The sequence below is a fragment of the Mobula birostris genome, chromosome 8 (assembly GCF_030028105.1).
Source record: "Mobula birostris isolate sMobBir1 chromosome 8, sMobBir1.hap1, whole genome shotgun sequence".
In the NCBI taxonomy this organism is placed as follows: Eukaryota; Metazoa; Chordata; class Chondrichthyes; order Myliobatiformes; family Myliobatidae; genus Mobula; species Mobula birostris.
This window is the reverse complement of record NC_092377.1, coordinates 49,302,723-49,328,773: the sequence shown is the minus strand read 5'-3', so window position 1 is coordinate 49,328,773 and position 26,051 is coordinate 49,302,723. Positions and strand designations below refer to the sequence as shown.

Below are 26,051 nucleotides of genomic sequence, written 5' to 3'. Positions count from 1 at the left end.
TCCTACAAACCAGGCCAGATGCTAGAAAACTTTTTATAGGAAACAATAATAGACATCAAACAAGAGCACACAGGATCAGGATAAAGGGATTGGAAGTTTAGAGTGGATTTTCTCCCGTCCATAGGGTGCTTCCAATTTGGCGGGCAATGCCTCTGAATGCAAATAGATACTGTATTCTCACAACATTTGAGAAGTTACTTTGAATCGCCACAGTGTAGATCGACGGGTATCTATGCAACCTGACTTTATTTTGCCTGTTGGTCACATGTCACTTAAACACTCTCCCAGACTTAAAAAAAGCATAACCTGATCTGAGCCTGCCGGTTTAGTAATGCAGTTCCAGTTCACAGAAATGCCATCAGACTATTATTCCTTTCTGAGGGGCAATAGCACCTGTAACGTGCTGAAGTATATACGAGAGGAGCCTGCATAAAATAATTGCTTGACTTAAGAGGATGCCAGGGGGTGGCAGTAGCACAGACCCATTACAATGAACTCAGGTCGACCCTCATATGGAGACCTCAGTCATATCCACCGTGCGTCGCGAGATCATACTGTACTCGGGATTGAAAAGGAATGGTAATTTATTTTTAGTTATTCACTTCTATCTCCGCCTTATAATCAAGTCACAGCCAATAACGTTGTCTGGAATGTAAGTCCCACCCTTCCATTCGGAGGCAGCAGCCAATGAAACCACGTGGGTGATGTGTGACCACCCCTACCTCCTTCAATGAGTGAAACTTGCAGTCTGCCGGTAACGGAGTAACAAAAAAATGGTTAGCGGTAGGCAGGGCGGAGACGGGCATTACAGAGGGAAATAATGGAAATGGTCGGCGTAGCAACTCCGTGGAATTTGGAAGCAATAATTTAAAATAACCTCTTTGCGATGAATCCGTCGTAGGTGAGTGAGCACAGTCCTGGAATTAGGGAATCACGGGCAGGGTATTACCAACATGACAGGCGCCAATGGCCATAGCTTTGGTGGTAAAGCTGGCAAGCAAAGCTGCGCAAAAGCGGGTAACAGTGCAGGTGTACACCCGACAACTGCTCCGAACAACAACGTCAGCAGATCTACCCGCGAGGAAGATGAAAAAGATGGTGGAGTGCTTTTCTATGTGAATAAAAGTGGCTTCCCTATTGATGAGCGAACTTGGCAAAGAATGTGGATGCATGTGTCAAAAATACATCCTGAAGGGAAGGAGATGGAGGAGGCTATACGGAATGCTGCATTTATACCCCGTGTAAGTCTGGCTCCACAGTTAAATGTTACTGTACATTCCTGAACAATGGGTGTTTACACTTGCTGTTATGCTGAATGTGTGAATATTTTGTTATGTGGGAAAACGAGCATGTGCATTGGGAAATAAATTTCTAATATATCAGTGGTGGACCCTAAGTATGTAAGTTATGAATTATAATGAGAAATTCTTTACATAACTTGAAAACTGCATTGATTTTTATCGGCTATTTCTGGAGCACAGCCAATCTGAATATGGATGTCACTGGTGCCATGGATGTCCATGGTCTCTTTGTTTCCTTTATTCTCTAACAAACTTTTCATGATGGAGTTTTCTTTATAGCCACATGGATTAAGTTAGAACAAACTATGATAATCGTAAGAAGTTCAAAACATTGTGCATGAGCTTTCACTAGAGTGGTTCTTCCAAAAAAAATCAGTAAAATGTTGTGAAGGGACATTCCACATCTATTTTTTAGCTGAGCTTGCATTGTACTTGGATTAAGGAAATCTAGGTCTATGATGTAAGTTCAGTTCCTAACTGATAAATTGATAATGTTGATTTAACCAATCAGGCTGTTTCTTTAGGTTGCTCTTTGTATGATCCTGGTGATATGTTTGTGATATAGTTCTAACCAGTTGGATTTATATTATAGAGTCACAGAGCAAAACTGCAGGGATACAAGTCTTCTGGACCAAGGAGTTCATGCTGACTATGGCTCCATAGCTTGTTCCATGTACCTTCCCTGTGTAAAATGACACATCTCAAGTTGCTTTTAAACCTTTCCGCTCTCGCCCTAAATCTACGCTCTTTAGTCTTGGACTCCACTCCCCTTGGAAAGTGACTACTATCATTCAGCTTTATCTTTGCCTCTCAAGATTCTATGAAGTTGCACCTCATTCCTTTTTCACAACTCTGTCTACCCGTGATGCCAATTTCAATGAGCTAATGCACCTACTCCTAGGCCTCTCTGTTCCATTACACTCCCTAGTGACATACCATTTACGGTATAAATCCTACTTTGATCTGACTTTGACCACAAAGTTATCTGCATTGAAATACATTTGCCTCTCCTTGGCCCATTTCCCTAACTGATCAAGACCCCTTGTAATTTACAAAAACCTTTTTTCACTATCAATAACACCTAATTTTGTATCATCTGCAAGCTTACTGATCAAGCTTTGTGCATTCATATACAAATCATTTATCTAAGTAATGAATACGAGGTTCCCAACACAGCACATCATTCTGACAAATAATCTTTATAGGAAGATAAGAAATAGTAGCAGGAGTGGATCATTTGGGCCATCGAGCCTGCTCTGTCATTCAATAAATCATGGCTGATCTAGTTGTGGACTTAGTTCTACTTACTTGCCTTTCCCCCATAACTCTTAATTCCCCTACTATGCAAAATCCATCTGTGACTTAAATATATTTAATAAGATAGCCTCTACTGTTTCCCTGGGAATTCCAATAATTTACTGTTCTCTGGGAAAAACATTTTCTTCTCATCTCCATCCTTAGTCTATTCACCCAAATTTTGATGCAATGTTCCATGGACTTCGCCCCACATACCAGTGAAAACAACTTCCCTGCCTCTATCCTATCTATTCCCTTTCATAATCTTATGTTTCTATAAAATTCCCTCTCATTCTCCTGTGAGTATAGTCCCAGGTGACTCAATCTCTGTTCCGAGGCTAAGCCCCTAATCTCCAAAATCAACCTGACCGTCAACCACCTCCCTCTGTTTCCTACCTCCGAGTCAATTTTAAATCCTCTTAACTAGCTCTGTCTTGATCCCATGTGACCTCATTTTCCAGATCAGTCGATCTTGTTGAAGGCTTTGATAAAGTCCGAATAGACAATATCCACTCTTCTACACTCTGCTCACTTTTTTGGTTACCTCTTCAATAAAACTAAAGGTTCACCAAGCATGACAAGCCACAAACGAGACAAGCTGACTCCTCCGAATCAGACTCTATCTATCCAATTGCTAGCAGATTCTGTCCCTCAAACTAACTTCCTACCACAGTTTAACTGCCTTGTAGATCCATAACTTGTCCTTGATAGCCTTTTATACTCCAGAACAACATCAGCTACCTTCCAGTCTTCAGGAACTACTTCAGTGGCTGATGCTAATGCAAATATCCACAAGGGCCTCCTCTATTTCCTCTTTAGCTCTGCATCAGCCTGTAGAGATTTATCCATCTTAATGTGTTGTAAGGCTTCAAATGCGTCTTCCCTGATAAACACAAAATATTCTGCAGATGCTGGGGTCAAAGCAACACTCAACAACACGCTGGAGGAACTCAGCAGGTCGGGCAGCATCCGTGGAAACATTGACTGATCGTTTCCACGGATGCTGCCCAACCTGCTGAGTTCCTCCAGCGTGTTGTGAGTGCCATCTTCCCTGGTGATGTGAATGTTTTCCTTGTCTCTTGAACAACCATAAATATCTCCTAAGTAAACCTTTTATTCTTAAAATTTTATTCTTACCTGCTGCATTCATCTCATCCAGACTTTTCCTCCTGGTTTTCATCTTAAAAGTATTCCACAATCACCATCAACACAATTATACCATTAGTCCCCTGCTCTACTTACTTTATACGTATGACTGTGAGGCTAAATACTGCTCCCATGCCATACTTAAGTTTGCTCATGACACAACTGTTACTGTCTGAATCAAAGGTGGTGATGAATCGTCGTATAGGTTGAATACCTGGTTGAGTGGTGCTACAACAACACCCTCTCAATCAACGGCAGCAAAACTAAAGAGCTACAGGAAGAAGAAATTGGGAGTCCTGTCATGTGCTCATTAGGGGATTGGAGGTGGATATGGCTTGTAATTTTAAGTTCCTGGTCATTATCATATCAGAGAATCAGAGAACAGTGACTCTGCTTAGAAGTTTGTGCAGATTTGACATGTCATCTAATACCTTGACAAACCTCTACAGATGGACAGGGGAGAGTATCCTGACTAGTTACATCATGACCTGTTATGGAAACATCATTGCCCAAGAATGAAAAGCCTACAGAAGTGTTGCATACAGTCCAGTTCATCACATGAAACACCCTCCCGACCATTGAGCAGAGCCACAAGGAGTGCTGCCACAAGAAGGTAGCATCCATCATCAATGACCCAGACCATCTACGCCATGCTCTCTTCTCACTGCTGCCATTGGAAAGGGGGTGCAGGAGCCTTGGGTCCTATGCTACCAGGTTCAGGAGCAGTTATCACCCCGAACCAGCGTGAGCAACTCCACTCACCACAACACTGAAATGATCATTGAGCATATCCTATAGACTCACTTTCAAGGGTACTACAACCTGTGTTCTCAGTATTATTTATTTTCTATTTGCAGTTTGTCTTTTGCACATTGCTTGCTTGTCAGTCTTTCTGTGTAGTTTTTCACTGATTCTATTATATTTCTTTGTTCTACTGCAAGAACAACTGTAAGAAAGTGAATTTCTGGGTAACATTTGGTAACCTATACATTGATAATAAATTTACTTTGAACCTTGTCATCAAGGGATTCGCTGAAGCTTTGCATTGTAAAGTTTATGTTGCATTTTCTTGCATGTTTACATGTCTTGTACTATGTTCTGAGTACTTGCTGTGTGTCAATTACCATTTATTTGAAATACAACTAAGGCAGAGAGTAAAGGCTACTCAGATGAGAAATTCCAGAAGGGCAATTTTAGTAAGTAAGAGTGCATTGTATATCATTTTCTGAACTTGGGCAGTAATATTCAGAGGATTTTTCTGTATATTTTTCTTATTGTTGTATTTTATATGTATTGCACTGCACGCTGCTGCAAAACAACAAGTTCTCACATCATATGTCAGTGATAATAAACCTGATCCTGAGTGGATGTAATTGTTTCCTTTCTTAGACAGTGTTATGATCTCACTCTTCCCTGTCTCTAACCTCCTATATCTTTCAAATGAACTTCCCTAAATCATCTGGCAACTCGGTCATCTATTTTCATCGGTCAGGCAGCGTCAATGGGGAAAAAGTATACTTGTTGTTTCGGGCCGAGACCCTTCATCAGGACTGGAGAAAAAAGATAAGGAGTCAGAGTTGGAAGCCTGACTCCTCATCTTTGTTTCTTCAGTCCTGATGAAGGGTCTTGGCCTGAAACATCGACAGTTCTCTTTTCCATAGATGCTGCCTGGCCTGCTGAGTTCCTCCAGCATCTCGTGTGTGTTGCTTGGATGACCAGCATCTGCAGATTTTCTCTTGTTTATTTTCAATGGTGTCCCATAAATAGGTTTCTTGGGTACTAAGTTCTGAAGTCCCCTTTCTCTAACTCTTTCTTCTTTAAGCCACTCCTTAAAAAATGAATGTTTAACTAAGCTTTTGTACAAAATACTTGGTGTCACAAACATTCAAGCAGAGTACCAAGAATTGCAGTGGGATCTTGATTGGCTGGGTAGCTGTCTGAAGAAAGGCAAATATAGTTTAATTTGGATAAGTGCCAAGTGTTACATTTGTTGAAGGACAAAGCAAGGTAGGATTTTTACATTGAATGGAAAGGCCCTGGGATCTGCTGTACAACAGGATGTCCTTGGAATACAGGGCTTGGCTTGAATGTACATCTTGGTCAGTATGTGTTGAAGGGCTATTTTCAATGCTGTAGAACTCTGACTCTACCTGTCCAACAAAAATATCAATATCAAATATTCTCAGCTAACAATTCATTGTAGTAAAATCAAGTACTGCTTGAGTTTTCAGGTTGAAGACCTGACGTTCTGTGGGTTTTGATTCTTCACTGCATTGTAGTTGTTGCAATGTTTTTATTATGAAAAAGGTTCTGAGTGAAGTCAAGTTGTTGGTCTTGCTTTGGTGTACTCATTATTACTCATCCATATGCTATCTCTTGGCAAAATCATTCGAAAGCAGAATGTTTAATGGCACTCAGCTTGATCCCTCGTGATCTCTAGATTGTTGAGAGTCTACATACTCTATATCTAGTCACAAATTGAACATTCCTCCAGTTAACCACTGGGAAGCCTAAAACTCTAGTTGATTACCACACTGAAAACTCAGTCCCTCACTCCACAGTTCGAACGTATTCAGGAATTGACCCATGGCAAGCATTTGAAGAAAGCTTTCAAAATTGCTAACCAATGTATATTAAATAATGTACATTGAAATAATAACAGAGGACAAGAAGGTGGCTGATGAACTAAATGAGTAGTTTGCATCAGTCTTCACTGTGGAAGACACTAGCAGTATGCTTGATGTTGTAGTGTGTGAAGGAAGAGAAGTGGGTGCAGTCTGTATTTCAAGAGAGGAGGGTGCTCAAAAAGCTGAAAGACCGTAAGGTACATAAGTCACCCGGACCAGATGAACTACACCCAAGGGTTCGAAGGAGATAGCATTAGAGATTGTGATGTCATGAGAAATGATCTTTCAAAAATCATTGGACTCTGGCATGGTGCCAGAGACTGTAAAATTGTACATGTCACTCCACTCTTTAAGAAAAGAGGAAGGCAGCAGAAAGGAAATTATAGATCAATTAGCCTGACCTCAGTGGTTGGAAAGATGTTAGAGTCAGTTGTTAAGGAGGAGGTGATGGTGACACAGGACAAGATAGTACAAAGTCAGCATAGTTTCCTTCAGGGAAAATCTGCCATATGAACCTGTTGGAATTCTTTGAGGAGATTACAAGTAGGATAGATAAAGGGGATGTAGTGGATGTTGTATATTTGGACTTTAAAAAGGCCTTTGACAAGGTGCCACACATGAGGCTGCTTACTAAGTAAACTAACATGGCTGATTGGTAGGAAGCAGCGAGTGGGATTAAAAGGATCCTTTTCTGGTTGGCTACCAGTGACTAGTGGTGTTCCGCAGGGGTCGGTGTTGGGACCATGTCTTTTTATGCTGTATATAAATGATTTAGATGATAGAGTAGATGACTTTGTTGCCAAGTTTGCAGATGATATGAAGATTAGTGGGGGGGCAGGTAGTGTTGAGGAAACAGGTAGGATGCAGAAGGACTTAGGCAGATTAGGAGAATGGGCAAGAAAGTGGCAAATGAAATACAATGTTGGAAAATGCATAGTCATACACTTCGGTAGTAGAAATAAATGTGTGGACTATTTTCTAAATGGTAAGAAGATCCAAATATCTGAGATGGAAAGGGACTTGGGAGTCCTTGTGCTAAAAACACCCTGAAGGTTAGCTTGCAGGTTGAATCAATGGTGAGGAAGGCAAATGCCATGTTAGCATTCATTTCAAGAGGTCTAGAATACAAGAGCAAGGATGTGATGCTGAGGCTTCATAAGGCACTGGTGAGGCCTCACCTTGAGTATTGTGAACAGTTTTGGGCCCCTTATCTTAGGAAAAGATGTACTGGCATTGGAGAGGGTCCAGAGGAGGTTCACAAGGATGATTGCGGAATGAAAGGGTTATCTTACGAGGAATATTTGATGGCTCTGGGTCTGTACTTGCTGGAATTCAGAAGGATGAGGAGGAATCTCATTGAAATCTTTTGAATGTTGAAAGGCCTAGACAGAGTAGATGTGGAAAGGATGTTTCCCATGGTGGGAGAGTCTAGGACAAGACAGCGCTGTCTCAGGATAGAGGGGCACCCTTTCAAAACAGATACAGGGGAACTTCTTTAGCCAGAAGGTGGTGAATTTGTGGAATTTGTTGTCGCATGCAGCTGTGGAGACCAGGACACCGGGTGCATTTAAGACAGAGATTGATAGGTTCTTGATTGGACATAGCATCAAAGGTTATGGGGAGAAGGCTGGAAACTGGGGTTGAGGGTTGAGAAGGACAAAAAAAGGATCAGCCATGATTGAATGGCGGAGCAGACTTGATGGGCCAGATAGCCTAATTCTGCTCCTATGTCTTGTGGTCTTAAAAACCCATCCCATCCGTAGCTAAGGATAATATCAGGTTAAGAGACCTGTAATAGGTGAATGGCAAGTCTAAAGTTTAAGAGAGTTTCGGAAGTACCAACTAAATTTTTTTGATCATCTGATGATTTCTCAATATATCTTAATTCCAGAAATCAACAAATGATTAAAAATCTGATGGAGGGAGGAGATCTATAACTGAGTAAATTAGCAAGAAAGACAAAGAAAATTAGAAAGGAAGGAAATAGCAAAAATGAATGAGGGCTATGACCAGTGAAATTAAAAATAGGTAACTGGCTGAAGCATTAACCAGAAGTTTTGTTCCCATGGTCACTGCAGAAGATGTCATTAATAAAACAACGATGGATGGGTTGCAAAGGTCTACTGAATTTCTTAGTCAAAAGTTATAGAAGTTATTAATAAGAAATTAAGGGTATCAAAAACTGGACAAATCCTTTGGTTATCATTGTTTGCATCCCACAGATTTAAAACAGGTGGCTGGATTGTTGATTCTTGTCCTAGACTCTCCCACCATGGGAAACATCCTTTCCACATCTACTCTGTCTAGGCCTTTCAACATTCGAAAGATTTCAGTGAGATCCCTCCTCATTGGTGATTGTTCAAAAATCTCTTGGTTCTGAAAATGATTGGAAGGTAGCAAATATAAATTTAAGAAAATGAAGGAGAAGAGTTAGGAACTATAAGCTAATTATTTCTTATCAGCAAAATACAGGAATCTAAGAAATGGGAGCAGCGGTAGGCCTTAAACCTTTCATGATTGTGTATCAGATCTGCCTTGCACTATTTTGGGGCACTATTCCCATATCTCTCAATTCTTTATTATCCAGAAAACTACTGGTCTCAAATGAACTCAGCAACTCTGCTTCTGAAGCTTGCTGTGTGAAGACGTTTCTCTTTATTGGAGTTCTAATAGGTCTATCCTTCATTCTGAGACTGTGACTCCTGATTTTAGATTCCTCGGACAGGAGGAACATTCTTCCTGCATCCAGCCTGTCGAGTTCTATAGGAAGCTTCAATGAGGCATCCTCTCAGTCATCTAAACTCGAGAGAACACAGGCCTAGTCAGCTCGGCCTCTCTTCTGGGGCAACTAAATGGGTGAATCTTCACTGCACTTATTCTGTAGCAAAAACATCCTTTTTATTTAGAAAATGACTCCAAAACTGCATAATACACAATACTTTGAGTACACTCTTAGCAAACCCTTATGTAATTTTTTTTACCCCTGTACTCCAGTACTTCAAACTTATAATGACTGTCAAAAAACTATTTGGTACCTTCTTGCACAACAATGTTGGCTTTCTGTGATTTGTGTACAGGGCTACCTGGCTCCCTTTGAACATCAACGTTATCTGATTAATAAATAACTGCCTTTCTGTTTTGTGTGCCTAAATGGGGAAAAGTCACAAGCTTTTTCACATTGTGTTGAATCTGTTGTGTTCTTGCCTGATCATTTAGTTGAACCCTGTCACCCTTAAACAAAAACAGATGATGCTGGAAAATCTCAGCAAGTTAGGCAGTACCTGTAAAAAGAGAAATGGTCGATGCTTCAGATCTACTTTGCTTTTTTAGAACTGGGAAGGAGAAGGATGCGTAGATCGAAGGGAGTGTCTGTGATAGGATAAGTCAAAATGGTTTAACGGCAGTACTGATCAGTGACTCAGCATTGTTTAATGACAGCTTCTTGAACCGTCATTGCATCCTCCTCAACAACATCCTCATTCAATTTCGCATCTTGGAAATATAACATTTGGTCTTAGCCAAATCATTGCTGTAGATTGTAAGGGGTATAGTAACAGGGCGCTTAGCAAATCATGATATGATTTGGTAAAATTGTATGAAACTGTGAAGGGAAAGTCATGTTTGACCTAGTCAATTGATGATCCAAGAACCTATGGTGCTACTGTTACTTGGATTTTAGAAGAGCATTTGGTAAGATACATCAAGATCTTGTTATCCTAAAGAAGGGCTTGCAGAGTTGGTGGGTAACATATTAACATGGATAGGGGATTGATTAAAAGATACAAAATACTCTGAATAAGTGGTTCAATTTCAAGATTTTATACCAGTGCACGTTACAGGAGTTAGCTGTGACTCTTGAGCTAGTCTAAATTTGTTTCACTTGGATGAAAAGGCAGACAGTTTTGCATCCAATTATGGTGCCAGAATAAAACCAAGAGGGAATGTGCACTGTGGGAATGATACAGAGAGTGTCTGAAAGGAGGCAAGTAGATTAAGGGAGTGGGCTACAAGGTGGCAGGTATACTCCAATGTGGGAAAATATATGGTGATAGGAATCAGTCTGACTTTGGATATCTCTGTAACTTCTCTAGTGTTACTTCTGTTTCATAGAGGAGCCACTCCTCAGGCATGATTCCAGGATTACTCAAATGTGACGTCTGAATGAATCCTTCAAATTTGTGAAATTCCAATCATCTGAATATATTCAAGTATTAAATGATTCTCCCTGCTTCAGAATAAATATCAAGAATTGATAATAATCAACTACAACCCACAGAAAATTTTGACCGTTTGTTCCCGGTGTGGCCTCCTGTATGTTGAACACCTTATATTCTCTCTGGGCAGCCTCCACCCTGATGGCATGAACAATGATTTCCTGAACTTCCAGTACTGCCCCTCCACTCCTTCGCCATTCCTCATTCCCTTTTCCCTCTCTCACCTTATCTCTTTTCCTGCCTATCACCTCCCTCCAACCTGCTGAGGATTTGTGTGTGTGTGTGTGTTGCTTTGGATTTCCAGCGTCTGCAGACTTTCTCATGTTTATGGTGATAATCAACTCTTTAATTTACAACAGTTGTAATGCTTCCTCTAGGCCAGGGCATCATTTGAGAGCTTTATTGAGATACAATGGTATCCTTCCTTTTCACAAACAAGAGAACATTTGCAGATACTGGAAGCAGGTGAGGCAGCATCTATGGAAAAGAGTACAGTTGAAGTTTCAGGACAAGACCCTTCACCAGGACTGAAGGGGGAAGGGGGGAGGAGGCAAGAAATCAGAGCAAGAAGGTGGGGAAAGGGGAGGAAGAAATGCAAGGTGGTAGGTGATGGGTGAAACCGGGAAGGGGAGAGGGGTGAAGTAAAGAGCTGGGAAGTTGATTGGTGAAAGAGATAAAAGGCTGGAAAGGGGGGAATCTAATAGGAGAGGACAGAAGGCCATTGAAGAAAGAAAAGGGGGAGGAGCTCCAGAGGGAGGTGATGGGGAGGTAAGGGGATGAGGTGAAGGGGGGGGGGAATTACCAGAAGTTATAGAAATCGATGTTCATACTATCAGTTTAGAGGCTACCTGGATGGAATATAAGGTGTTACTTCTCCAAACTGAGTTTGTGACAGTGGAGGATGCCATGGACTGATATGTCAGAATGGGAATGCGTAGTGGAATTAAAATGGGTGACCACTGGGAGATCTCACTTTTTCTGGCAGACAGAGTGTAGGTGCTCGGCAAAGTGGTCTCCCAACCTACGTCGGGTCTCACTGATATACAGGAGACCACACCGGGAGGACTGGATGCAGTAGATGACTCCAACAAACTCAGAGGCAAAGTGTTGCCTCACCTGTTTGGGGCCCTGAATAGTAGTGAGGGAGGAGGTGTAGAGGCATGTGGTGGGATCCTGTTGGAGATGGCAAAAGTTATGGAGAATTATTTGCTGGATGTGGAGGGGTGGTAGTTGAGGGCAACAGGAACCCTGTCCCTGGTGGGTGGCAGGAGGATGGGGTGAGAGCAGACGTGCGCAAAATGAATGAGATGTAGTTGAGGGCAGCATTGATGGTGGTGGAAGGGAAGCTTCTTTCTGGGAAGAAGGAAGGCATCTCCTTAGTCCAGAGAGCAGATGCAGTGGAGACAGATGAATTGAGAGTAGTTGGTCTTGTGTTACAATTCTTAAAGTGGTATCAATCAACATCACATAGCCCAAAATTAAAAATAAAATGTTAGAAACGTTCAGCAGATTAGACAACCTCTGTGGAGAGTGAAGAGTTTAAGGTTGAAAGCTTTTCATCGGAGTTGGAAAAGTGAAAACAAACTTTGTTTTAAGACAGAGACCGAGGGAATATCTCAGATAGGCGAGGCCAGGGTTGTCCTAGTGATACACCGTTTACAAAGTTGCCTTGTTGATAGATTGATGAAGAAAGTTAGAGAGAAAACAAAGGGACACCTAAAAGACACATGAATTCAGTGAGACACGTGTTTGACTTGGGAGTCCTGAAATCAATTGGCTTTTTAACAATGATGATCAACCAAGTGCTTGTGGTTCCATCAATTCCCAAAAAGACTGGCCAGGATTTGTTATGTTTCTAAAGTCTTGTGTATTTAGATTATGAAGACACACAGTCCTCTTTTATTGTCATTTAGTAATGCATGCACTAAGAAATGATACAATATTTCCTCTGGTGTGATATCACAAAACAAAAGACAGACCAAGACTGAAAAAAACTAACGAAACCACATAATTATAACATATGGTTACAACAGTGCAACAATACCATAACTTGATGAAGAAGTCCATGAGCACAGTAAAAGCTCAAAGTCTCTCAAATGTCCCACATCTCACGCAGACGGGAGAAGGAAGAAAAACTCTCCCTGCCATACCCGACCACAGTCCGACTCTGAGTCATCCGAAAACTTTGAGCTCTGATCAGCTCTCTGACACTGAGTACTGAGTGCCATCTCTATCCGAACGATTCGACCTCCTTCTCGGTCGCCAACAGCAGGCAAAGCCGGGGATTTTGAGGCCTTCCCTCCGAAAGATTCCTGACCACGCAGTAATGACAGCAGCGAACGAGCATTTCAGAAATCTTTCCAGATGTTCCTCTGTGCTTTCGCGTCCATCTCCATCAAATCAGAATTGCCCATGGACCCTATTTAAGGGATACGATATGATTTTTCACCGGAGGGCTGCGCACGCGTGGCGCGCTGCTTCTCCTCCCACCTTTATATTTATGTTTATATTTCCTTCTTGTATCTTCTAAGCAAGGGATGAAGAAACGTGGCCAGTGTGTATTCTAACCATCTTCTGTACGAAAAGTTTCCATCATGAATTTAGTCTTTTATCGATTTATTCGGACTAGTAACTAAATTCAGTTAATCTTGATGAAATTTGCAACAGAGAAAAGTTGAGGATTATTTTTTCCACCTGAAGCTATAAATGGAAGTTGGATTAGACAAATTACCGTTTTGCAAGATTGCGTTTAAACAGTGGACTTTAGTCAAGTTCTTATCAAATCAGAATTTACTTTTGTTGCGTCAGCAGGATGGAATGAAACTGAATCAGCTGCATAAACAGCAATGCAAGTCAGAGGTTTCGTAATAGGTGATAGATGTATTCATTCACATCTCATTGAAAATTATTGTTTTGGAAAGGGAACAAAGCAGTGAATGCTCTGACATCTGGACAGATCTTAGCTACTGTAGATCAATAAAAATGTGCAAAATAACGCATGATTAAATTCCATCAAATTTGTAATAGTCTTGTTGTCTGCTCAAGCCTGCTATAGATGTTAATGTCATAACTTAAGCTTTGGCAACGTTTGAGCTTAGAATCATCCAGCTTTTCTTGTCTACTGCTCTTTATCTCAGCTTTCATCTTGTTTTTAAATGCAACTGTGTAATTATGCGAACAACTTTCAAATAGAAACACAAGGCCAAACCATGCGTGATGGAATGCCATTTGTATTTCCTTTGGCTCTCACCTGGCATGAGAGGAATTGACTTTAATCTATTTATTTAGAGATGCTGCACAGAACAGGCCCTGTCAGCACAATGAGCCGCACTGCGTAGCCGTCAACCAATATAACACCAGGATAATCTTGATGGTGCTAGAATCAAAATCTGAACTCTTGACCCCCAAGCTAACCACTACCCTACAGTGGCGCCCCAAATTTGTTATTTTTTTAATTTCTTGTAATGAAACTTAAGTATGATCACAAGCAGACTTAAGTATGGGCAAAAAGAACAGGAACCATTACTGGTTTCTGTGTTTACTGTGTATTCTATCATGTGAAAATATAAAGCATATTCCCTGGAGCGTAGAAGAATGAGGGGAGATTTGATAGAGATATATAAAATTATGATGGGTATAGATAAAGTGAATCCAAGCAGGCTTTTTCCACTGAGGCTGAGGGAGAAAAAAACCAGAGGACATGGGTTAAGGGTGAAGGGGGAAGAGTTTAAAGGGAATATTAGAGGGGGCTTCTTCACACAGAGAGTGGTGGGAGTGTGCCAGATGAAGTGGTAAATGGGGGCTCACTTTTAACATTTAAAAACTTGGACAGGTACATGGATGAGAGGTGTATGGAAGGATATGGTCCAGGTGCAGGTCTGTGGGACGAGGCAGAAAAATGATTCGGCAGAGCCAAGAAGGGCCAAAAGGCCTGTTTCTGTGCTGTAATTTTCTATGATTCTATGGTTCTAAAATTTATGACACAGAATGAATGCATTCCAAGCCCAAAACATTCAATACTTTTTCATTTCTATCTTTAGGATGACGTGGGTTTGCTGACCGTGAAGTTTAAAATTCAAACAAAGATTTTAAGCCCTATCTGATTATAGATAGCTGCAGGTATCGTCATTAAAGGCAGGTTATATGGCAGCCACCTAATCTTCAAAAGCTATATCACTTCCCTGTTTATCCTCCATGGTGATTTTAGCTGCCGATACCCCACTATTAGAGTGTTGGATCCCCCTCCCTACCAAGCTAACAAAGTAGTTTAAACACAGTTCATTTATTTTCAGTGATACACTTTTAAATTTAGATTAAAATTCTTAAAACACATTTGAAGCTCAGAAGATTTCTATCTTATAAAAGATTTCCAAATTACAAATGCTTTCTAAAACACAAAGGATTTCCAAAGCACATGTACAATTCCTATAAGCTAAAAAAGCATACTAACAAGTTGCAGTTGAGCAAATTGTCCATCACAGAATTTGAAGGCAGAGGAATGGATTCTAGTTCACTCCATCATTCTGTCATTTTTCTTGCTGTTCCTTGACCATTCCTAACAAGCCTGACTGCACTCTTACATTTATATAGTTTTGTTTTTGCCACTTGGATGACTTCATACACATGTGATTTTTTTTTTTGAGATACCTTTTCACACAGAGGGTCTAAAATATTCAAGCGACAGAGTTCCCAAACATCCAAAAATAATGCTATGAATGCTGGCTCTGAGTACACAAACCTTCCAACTACTGATAGATCAGCTATTTGATGTGCTACTTGAAGGTATCAATCTGGTCTGCAAGCTTCCTTGAAATAAGAAACATAGCCAGTTTGATGCAAGCCAATTAACATTTTCTTACATTGCAACTCTTGAACAATCAGCCCTGTGCTGTAGGCGAGCATCCTGCGCTGTACAGATAATGCAGTTCATTCGCAAAGCTGCCATTTTAACATCAGACTGATTATTGCTTGCCATTTACATTAAGAACTAAAGACTAACTCCCATTTATGACAGGAAGCTGAACAAGGACTGTTGGTTGGAAGGTTAATTTACTCAAAAACAACTCTTTGATCTTTAGAAGTTTTAGCTGCTAAGTTAGAAAGATGAACTTGGCAATAAAAAAAGGCCCCTGGCCCTGGATGGTGAATATCCATCATATATAGAACTTTTGTATCAAAAAGTTGTACCTAATTTTGTGGTGTACTTCCACAGATGCTGGAAATTTATAACTTAATACACTCAGTGTCCTGTAGTGACCACTGAGTGTATTTCTGTATATTTGTGGTTTTCTGTTGCTGTAGCCCAAACATTCACTTCAAGGTTTGACATGTTGTGCATTCAGAGATGCTCTTCTGCACACCACTGTTGTAACATGTGGTTATTTGAGTTACTGTTGCCTTTCTGGCCAATCTCCTCTGAGCTCTCTCAGTAACAAAGCGTTTTCACCCACAGGACTCTTGCTCACTTTTTTTTTGTTTTTTGCCCTGTTCTCTGTAATCTCTGGAGACTGTGTGTGAAAATCCCAAGAGATCAGCAGTTTCTGAGATACTCAAATCATCCCATCTGGCACCAACCATCATTCATTCCACAGTCAAAGTCATTAAGGTCACATTTCTTCCCAATTCTGATGTTTAGTTTGAACTACAACTGAACCCCTTGATTACGCCTGCCTGCTTTTATGCATTGAGTTGCTGCCACATGATTGGCTTATTAGATTTTTGCATTTGTAAACAGGTGTACCTAAAAAAAAGTGGCCATTTGAGTGTATATTATTTACCTAAACTACCATACCAAATATTAAACATGCTCTTTTTTTTGCAATAGGGATAAATAGTAATTGGCAACAAATAATCTTGCTAACATGTTTTTCCCCTTGCTCTGTGACCTCTATGCATTACCCAGAGCCAGGACTATTATTTTTGGGCAGGTGTACTCTCTTTAAAAACTAAGCAGTCTCCCCAGGTTTATCACATCAGTCTTGGGTATTTAACCCCCCCCCATTTTCCACCCAGGGAACTTCCAGATGCTTCGCCATTCAGTGTAGGCTGAACTCTCATTTACCACTCTCCATGATAGTATTTAAAGATTCATTCCACCAGTCCTGGGGCTTCCTTCTATGTTTTTTTGTCTGTAGATGTAGTAGTTATGAAAATTTGCTGCATGGTACCACTGTTATCCTCTTCAGAGAGTGGATGCAAAGTTGCATTCATTACTAATGGTTAGCTCCCCATTTTATTGATGGGATGTTTTACTTCTGCAATGCAGCAGAAAGTAGAAAAGTGTGGCATATTTCCGTGCAGACATTCAGCAAGGGTTCTAAAAATGACAGATACAGTCTTTAACCTTGGCAGCACTGGAGGCTCTTGTGGTTGCCCGAGGTCACAGATGCAAAGATATTTCTCCTGCAGGAAGTGCTGATTAAAGGGCATTGAGTCCAGTTAATCTTGATGAAAAGTTGAGTGGAGGAATGTTTTGTTTCTGGTGCAAATTCCTTTAAAGATGAGTTTTTCATTTCTTTAATCAATTTTTGATCTGTCAAAGAGAAACTATTTCTCTTCTTGCAGGATGCCTTCTCAAATTCTTGGATAGTTAGAGCAAATATGGTGGTTGAGATGCCAGTTTAGGCAAGGATGTTTGTAGTGCGTTTGGCTTCTTCTGCCAGCTACTGCAAGTGAGATTTGCTTTGAACTTCTGCATAACTCAGTTTGAAATTTCATTTTGAGTTGCTTCTATCCTGGGTAAACTGTACCAGTTGACGTTCATAACAAGATGAAGGTGCATAAAACTTTGCTATGCTTTATATTTCAATGGTAGATACCAGCAAAACATCATTAGTGTGTATCAGGGTGTCCATGTGATATGAACTTGCTCAGAAAGTGTGCAAGACTAGTTAATGTGATTTTTGCAACTGTACAGTGCTAGTCTTTTGGATGTTGCATAATCATTTCCGGATAAAATCTTTCATTTTAAATATTAGTTCTTCAACAAATTAGCACCCCCAAACTCAAATAATTCCTCTTGGATCTTGCTTTGTATTTTGAAGCATAAGGAACTGTAATTTTATCTTCTCAAGGTCAACACATCCTGATTTTCTTCTTTAACTTCCGAATGACCTCAGATTGTAGTTTAGAGTTTAATTGTGATAGAACATAGAACAGTCGAGTAAGAACAGGCCCTTCAGCCCATCATATCTGTGCCAACCTTGATGCTTATTCAGCTAATCCCGTTTGCCTGCTCATGGCCTCTTTCATTTTGTGCCTGCCCACGTGTCTAAGATCCTTCCTGTAACAGGGTGACGGGAACTGTGCACGATATTCATGATGTGGCTTAAGCAAACTTTTTTTATACTTCCTGATTCTTGTATTCATTGCCCTTCCCAGAAGGCTACGCACCTTTATCACCCTATCATCCCATGCAGCTATCCCTGGGAAGGCCATGGACCTGGACCTCCAGATCCTTCAGTATCCCAACACTGTTGTAGGAACCATGCCTCTGTTCTCTATCTGCATTGTATTCTGTGTTGCACGTTTATTATGGTAACTAGTCCCATGAGCGTGGGGGATGTGGTAAAAGTGAAGGGAATAAGTTCTGTCTTCATGCTTTGTTCATTGCAGTTTGTAGTAGCTGGGACCCATATCTTTCTGACCACTCAGTACGTTTAGTTTACACTTGGGTATGATTAAGTTTCATCACTTCAAGATTGCATGTTTGCTAATTGCTAACAAAGGATCGAATACATACCCTTGACTTTTGGAGCAACCGTTACAGGAGTGAAGGCGAGTCATGCAAGAATAACAAATCTGCTCGGTCGCCAGCAGCGGCAGTTGTTTGGCTGCTACAACTGTTAAAAATCCTGATACTTAATGTGCAGCCTTTTCTTAGATTTGACCTCCCAAAGTACAACATCTCACCCCAAAAAAGTTGGTGGATCCTCAGTAGTAAGTTGATTCATAGGGTTTTAGATATTTTCCAGTGATTGAGTACCTTGTACAATGTAGTGCATTTCAGCCAATAACCTAACAATTCAAGAGAGTACTTGTGAATTTGTGTTGTCTATGGAACAGGTACACTTCATATTTAATAATACTTAGTCTAATTGTTACCATTTTAGTCACTTAATAATGGGCCTAATACTGCAATCTCGGGGGCAAATGAATATTTTCCAATTGAGCATAAAATTTCCCTTTCTTTGCATTCAGGCTAATGTATTGCCATAATGGAAATCTGTAAGTTATGCATAAATCTTTCCCTGCAGGTATACTTCCTCCGAATCACAATACAATACTGTATTGTTATATGTGAAGCTCCACGTTCATTAATTTACTTTCACATTCCATGAGTATTATTATACTAGTATAAATTAAAGTAAACCTATTGCAGGATTTGGCCAAATATTTGCCCTTTGGGCCTGCACTGGAAAATATAGACACCTAATAATGTATGCTTCAACTGTAACACTTGCTTTTTATTTTCATTCAGCCTCCAGTACCGTTACCGCCAAAATACAAGCAGTCCATGTCAGTGCTGGAATGGCTGCGCACAATACAAAGCTACATGAAGCTTCTGCAGTATCCTTTCTGTTGTCTGTTGGTGTTAAAGCAACAACACACACACACACAAAATGCTGGAGGAACTCAGCAGGTCAGCCAGCATCCATGGAAATGAACAAACAGTTGACGTTTCGGGCCGAGACTCTTCTCCAGGACTGGAAAGGAAGGGGGAAGACGTCAGAATTAAAAGGTGGGGGCAGGGGATGGAGGACAGCTAGAAGGTGATATGTGAAGCCAGGTGGGTAGGAAAGGGACGAATCTGATAGGAGAGGAGAGTGGACCATAAGAGAAAGGGAAAGAGGAGGGTCACCAGGTAGACCTGATAGGCAAGTGAGAAGAGGCCAGAATGGGGAATAGAAGAAGAGGGGAAGGGAAGGGAAAGAGAAATTAATATTCCTGCCATTAGGTTGGAGGCTACCCAGATGGAATATAGTGTTGCTCCTCCACCCTCAAAGGTGGCCCGAACAGAAGGCTCATGGACTGACATGTCAGAGAGGGAATAGGAGTTAAAATGTTTGGCCACTGGGAGATGCTTGATGAAATGATCCTGCAATTTACAATGGACCTCACCGATGTAGAGGAGGCAGCATTGGGAGCTCAGGATACAATAAACAAATCCAGCAGATTCACAGGCAAAGTGTACCTCACCTGGAAGGACTGTTTGAGGCCCTGAATGGAAGTGAATGGGCAGGTGTAACACTATGGCTGCCTGCAGGGCAAAGTGCTGGGAGGAAGATTAGTGAGGAGGGACGAATGGACAAGGGAATCATGGATGGAGTGATCCGGGTGGAAAGTTAAGAGTGGGGGGGAGGTAAAGATGTGTTTAGTGGCAGGATCCCTTTGAAGACAGCAGAAGTTATGGAGAATGATGTGTTGGGTTCAGAGGCTTGTGGGATTGCAGGCAAGAACAAGAGGAAGTTTGTTGGCAGGAAGTTCACTATTATGTTGGCAAGAAGATGGAGTGGGAGTGTGGATGTCTGGGAAATGGAGGAGATGCGGGTGAGGACAGCACCAATGGTGGAGGAAGGGAATCCCTTTACCTTGAGGGCAGAAAACACCCCTGATGTCCTGGAAAGGAAAGCCTCATCCTGGGAACGGATGGGGAGACGATGAAGGAGCTGAGAAAAAGAAGTAGCATTTTTTACTGGTGACAGGGTGGGAAGAGGTATCGTCAAGGTAACCATGGGAATCAATAGGTTTATAAAAGATATCAGATTACAGTTTGTCTCCAGAGATGGAGATAGAGAGATTGAGAAAGGGAGAGAGGTGTCAGAAATGGACCAAGTGAATTTAAGGGCAGGGTGGAAGTTGGAATCAAAGTTGATGAAATTAATGAGCTCAACATTGGTACATGAAGCAGCACCAATGCAGTTGTCAATGTAGCGGAGAAAGAGTTAGGTAGCATTACTGGGGAAGGCTTGAAACATGGGCTGTTTGACGTAGCCAATGAAAAGTTGGGCATAGCTGGGGCCCATGCAGGTGCCCATGGCTATCCCTCAAGTCTGGAGAAAGTGGGAGGAGCAGAAGAAGAAATTGTTGAGGGTGAGGACCAGTTCTACCAGATGGAGCCAAATGGTGGTAGAGGGGAACTTGTTGGTTTGTTTATTGAGAAAGAAGTGGAGAGTTTTAAGGGCTTTTTGATGGGGGATAGAAGTGTACAGGGATTGGACAGCCATGGTGAAAATGAGGTGGTCAGGGCCAGGGACTTGGCAGTTGTGGAGGAGATCAAGGGCATGAGAAGTATCGCAGATGTAGGTGGGAAGGGACTAAACCAAGTGGAATCAAGATATGAGGACGTGAGTTTAGTGGGGCAGGAGCAGGCAGAGACGATGGGCCTACCCGGACAGTCAGGTTTGTGGATCTTGAGTAGGAGGTAGAAGCGAGCAATGTGGGGTAAGGAGGTTGGTGGAAGTGGAAGGGAGTTCTCCAGAGTTGATGAGGTCTGTGATGGTGTCAAAGGCAGTTTCCTGATGGTCTAGAGTGGGGTTTTCTTCGAGGGGTAGGTATGAGGAGGTGTCTGAGAGTTGACACTTGGCCTCAGCAAGGTAGCTGTCAGCACGCCTTTTGTCTGGGGTTTAATAGTAAGGTTAGGATTGATGTAGAGAGAGTGGAGAGCAGTGTGTTCAGGGGTAAGGTTTGAGGAGGACGAGGAGTTCTGAATTTGAGCTGGTTGATGTCTTGTCGGCAGTTAAAGAAGAAAAGATCCAGGGCAGGCAGAGAGGCAGTGTGGGGTGTCCAAGAGAGGAAGAGATGGGATCATTGGTGTGGGGTGGGGAATTCTTGCCAAAGAAGACGGCTCAGAGACAGAAGCGACGGAAGAAGAGATGGGTGTTCTGGTGGGCATGAAACTCACTGGGGTGCGGGTGAATTGGGACAAACATAAAGCCCTTTCTGAGGACAAAATGTTCCGTCTCAGGGAAGGAAGGGAAGGTCGGCAGGAATGCTAAAGACACTTTGGGATTGGAGCTGGGATTGAAGGAAGGAGGAGAGTTGGAGGTGTCAGAGGAAGGGGGAAGGTTAAAGTATTCAGGAAAGGTAGGACAGGAGGAAGATGGGGGCTCTGAGGATCCAAGAAGTGACAGGGGAGTCTGAGAGACTCAGGGTTGGAGAATGGTAGTGAGGGAAGGCGAGCCTGGGGCCCAGTGGCTGCAAGGAAGGACTCATTCAACCTAGATGTGATGCTCATCAGTGTGAGGAAGCAATTTATGGTACATGTGTGTATGGTTGTTCTAGCTGTTAGGTTTGATGTGCAGTCAAACATTATATCCTCATTCTAAGTGAAGTGTCAAATTGATTCAATACCTAGTTTTTAACTTTGTTATTATAGACCATATAGCTTATATTCGTATAACTAATTAAAGTTAATATTGGGGATTTGAGTGTTCTTTAATGATATTTGAGAATAATGAATAATTAAATTGTGATTGTTTAGAAATATTCAATGTCTATGTAACTAAGAGAATCTGTTGTTACTACTTATTGTTAAAGTACCCATTACCCACCCCTTCTCAAAATGATAGAAATGTGTATTCATTCTAATGGACCTCTAAAAGTACGCTCAGTTTCTCTTTCAACTAGTCATAAATCTATCAATACAAGAAAACTAATGTTTTATTTTAAAAGCCTAAATGGTCATAAAGAGGTCAATTTAAAATACTTGATTGTTTATGTGTAACTATAAAAATATTAGTAGCATAGAATCTTTTAATGCAATTGGACTGCGTCACATCTTGCAATCTAACAGATGGTTCACTGGTGCAATACAAAAGGCTACAGTTTTGTAGGCTTTCATTTCTGTAATGATTATCCAACATGTATCCCCTTGTGGTTTAAGCCTTCACTGCATGTTATTTATGATAGTTAAAGCACTAGTGATATCAATAATCAAATCAAAAGCTGACAAAGTAGATTATTCTCTTTTGTATTTAAGGGAAGAAAGTAACTGTTTTATTCTATGGCTTTACATCTGATACCCAGCAGCCATCCTTACAGTAGGTTATTTTCTGGAGGTTAAATTAACATTAAATTTTGGTTGCTTGTTACTGAAGAAGAGGAAAATGCCATTGCAATTATTTGTATTTTTTAACTTTAACATCTTAAGATTGATTTTCCCTTTGAAATCATTTTTGTATTGAAAATCTTATTGATTTTATGATTTGTGCATCTATAACAAAATCAAACCCTTACACAGCATCCTTCAGCTATCTACGGTCGGAGAAGGGTTAAGGTTTAGTAGCGGACTAATTCTGGTCAATGTTAAGAGAGACATAGACTCAGCAACATACTTCAGCAAACAACTAACTTACAAGCACACAACTTTGGAACGTGAAATGAAAGTGGTGTGCCCAGAGGAAATCAATGTGGTTACAGTGAGAATATCTAATCTTCATCCAGGCAACAGCCATGGTTGATTGAACCTCTAGAGCTGTAATTCAATAGTTGCCAAGGAATTCTGCTAGGTTTTCAATAACACAGTTCATCTGGACATGAGTTGTAACATTTCAGTGTCACGGTGATCTGAGACTACATACAGAGGAAAAAGGTATATTACAATACTTAATTTGTAAAAATGCAATTGTTTTTGACAGTGATGACTTTCCGTGGTGGATTCAGTGCTGCAGAAATCTTGAACTTTGACTTCATTTTAAAAAATACAAACTTGCAAGATCTGCCCCAACACAACTATTGCACTTTTGCTTTTTGTTTGTAATACAGCAGACACCTTTCCAACAAGTATACAACCTGTTAATTTTTTAAGGTTGTAACACAATTTGTGGAATAGTTTTGATGAGACATAACAGAAAAGAAAGCTTAAATCATTTTTGATATTTGAAATCTATCTCAATAACGCACACGTGGTTTCTGCCATTTCCTTAGCTTAACCAATTGACAGATACAATCACACTGGAACTCAGTTCTTTGAGATTAAGAAAATCAGACCTTTAAGCTGGTAAGTACCAGTTTCTTCTGCTGAGAATCAGAATTCAATCTGCATACAAAAAAACGACTTTGGAATCAGAATTATTAAGTCACATGGTTAGAAATCAGATAATCTGGCACCGTGTTTCAATATGGTTTATGTACTAACAAGCTTGAAAAATGAATTGTGATAATGGAAGGTAGCCTGGATCTGTGAGCCTTACTCTGTTAGAACTTGTTTTAAATAATTTACTTAATAGTGTGAAACTGTAGTGGTTTCACTGTCTGCAAAGCCCTAAACTCAAAACGAAAGTTAAAGCCCTCTCTGATAAGGGTATCTCTGGGTATCTGCATTAGGGAGGATATACTGTATCAACCTACTTTTCAAAGACTAGCTTCCTTCCCTGACTAGTGTGCAGCAGGGTTTAGTGCCAAAACCTGCTACCCTGACTGGTACCCCCCCTCCCCCACCCCCAGCCTGGCCAAAGAGGAGATACTTCCAGCTAGCGAAGTAGTTTAAAACTAGTTCATTTTATTTTTAATGATGCGCAATTTTAGACAAATGGTTCTTGATGCACATTTAACATTCACAGATGATTTCTGATTTACTAAAGATTTTAGAATTACGGACGATTTCTAAATGGATTTCCAAATATAGGTATAATTCTTACAAAATAAAAGAACATCCTAACAAGTTGCAGACGAACAAGTTGCCCATCAGGCTGCAATGAGCAAACTGAAGGCTGAGGCATGAATTCTCCTTCTTCGTCCTGTCACCCTGTCTTTCTGTCATTCTCCTTGTCATTTCTAACAATCCCTAGTGCTAACATTTACAGTGGCATGCGAAAGCTTGGCATGCAAAAGTTTGGACACCCCTGGTCAAAATTTCTGTTACTGTGAATAGTTAAGTGAGTAGAAGATGAACTGATCTCCAAAAGTCATAAAGTTAAAGATGAAACATTCTTTTCAACATTTGAAGCAAGATTAGTGTATTATTTTTGTTTTGCACAATTTTAGTGTGAGAAAAAGGAAAGGAGCACCATGCAAAAGTTTGGGTACCCCAAGAGATTTGAGCTCTCAGATAACTTTTACCAAGGTTAATTAGCTTGTTAGGGCTATGGCTTGTTCACAGTCATCATTAGGAAAGGCCAGATGATGCAAATTTCAAAGCTTTATAAATACCCTGACTCCTCAAACCTTGTCCCAACAATCAGCAACCATGGGCTCCTCTAAGCAGCTACCTAGCACTCTGAAAATTAAAATAAATGATGCCACAAAGCAGGAGAAAGCTATAAGAAGATAGCAAAGCGTTTTCAAGTAGCAGTTTCCCCAGTTCATAATGTAATTAAGAAATGGCAGTTAACAGGAACGGTGGAGGTCAAGTTGAGGTCTGGAAACCAAGAAAACTTTTCGAGAGAACTGCTCATAGGATTGCTAGAAAGGCAAATCAAAATCCCTGTTTGACTGCAAAAGACCTTCAGGAAGATTTAGCAGACTCTGGAGTGGTGGTGCACTGTTCTACTGTGCAGTGACACCTGCACAAATATGATCTTCATGGAAGAGTCATCAGAAGAAAACCTTTCCTGCATCCTCACCACAAAATTCAGCGTCAGAAGTTTGCAAAGGAACATCTAAACAAGCCTGATGCATTTTGGAAACAAGTCCTGTGGACTGATGAAGTTAAAATGGAACTTTTTGGCCGCAATGAGCAAAGGTATGTTTGGAGAAAAAAGTGTGCAGAATCTCATGAAAAGAACACCTCTCCAACTGATAAACATGGGGGTGGATTGATCAAGCTTTGGGCTTGTGTTGCAGCCAGTGGCATGGGGAACATTTCACTGGTAGAGGGAAGAATGAATTCAATTAAATACCAGCAAATTCTGGAAGCAAACATCACACTGTCTGTAAAAATGCTGAAGATGAAAAGAGGTTGGCTTCTACAACAGGATAATGATCCTAAACACACCTCAGAATCCACAATGGACTACCTCAAGAGGCACAAGCTGAAGGTTTTGCCCTGGCCCTCACCGTCCCCTGACCTAAACATCATCGAGAATCTGTGAATAGACCTCAAAAGACAGTGCATGCAAGACAGCCCAAGAATCTCACAGAACTAGAAGCCTTTTGCAAGGAAGAATGGGTGAAAATCCCCTAAACAAGAATTGAAAGACTCTCAGCTGGCTACAGAAAGTGTTGACAAGATGTGATACTTGCCAAAGGGGATATTACTAAGTACTGACCATGCAGGGTGCCCAAACTTTTGCTTCGGGCCCTTTTCCTTTCTTGTTATTTTGAAACTGTAAAAGATGGAAATAAAAAAGTAATCTTGCCTAAAATATTAAAGAAACGTGTCATCTTTAACTTTATGCCTTTTGGACATGAGGTCATCTTTTACTCAGTCACAGAGTCATACTTGCTTAGCTATTCACAGTAACAGAAATTTTAACCGGGGTGCCCAAACTTTTGCATGCCACTGTATACTATTTCACTATTAGTTG

General features: G+C 40.9%; 1 protein-coding gene across 2 annotated transcripts in view; it reads left to right on the top strand.

Moving 5' to 3' along the window:
- Window positions 1–738: 738 nt before the first annotated feature.
- Window positions 739–26,051, top strand: part of vash2 (vasohibin 2) — a 135,057-nt gene continuing 109,744 nt past the window's right edge. For both annotated transcript variants that reach the window (XM_072265156.1, XM_072265155.1), the window contains exons 1-3: window positions 739–1,241; window positions 19,064–19,152; window positions 23,528–23,584. In XM_072265156.1, coding sequence (XP_072121257.1) covers window positions 954–1,241; window positions 19,064–19,152; window positions 23,528–23,584 — 434 coding nt within the window. In that variant the 5' untranslated portion in view covers window positions 739–953. The remainder of the gene's footprint in view (window positions 1,242–19,063; window positions 19,153–23,527; window positions 23,585–26,051) is intronic.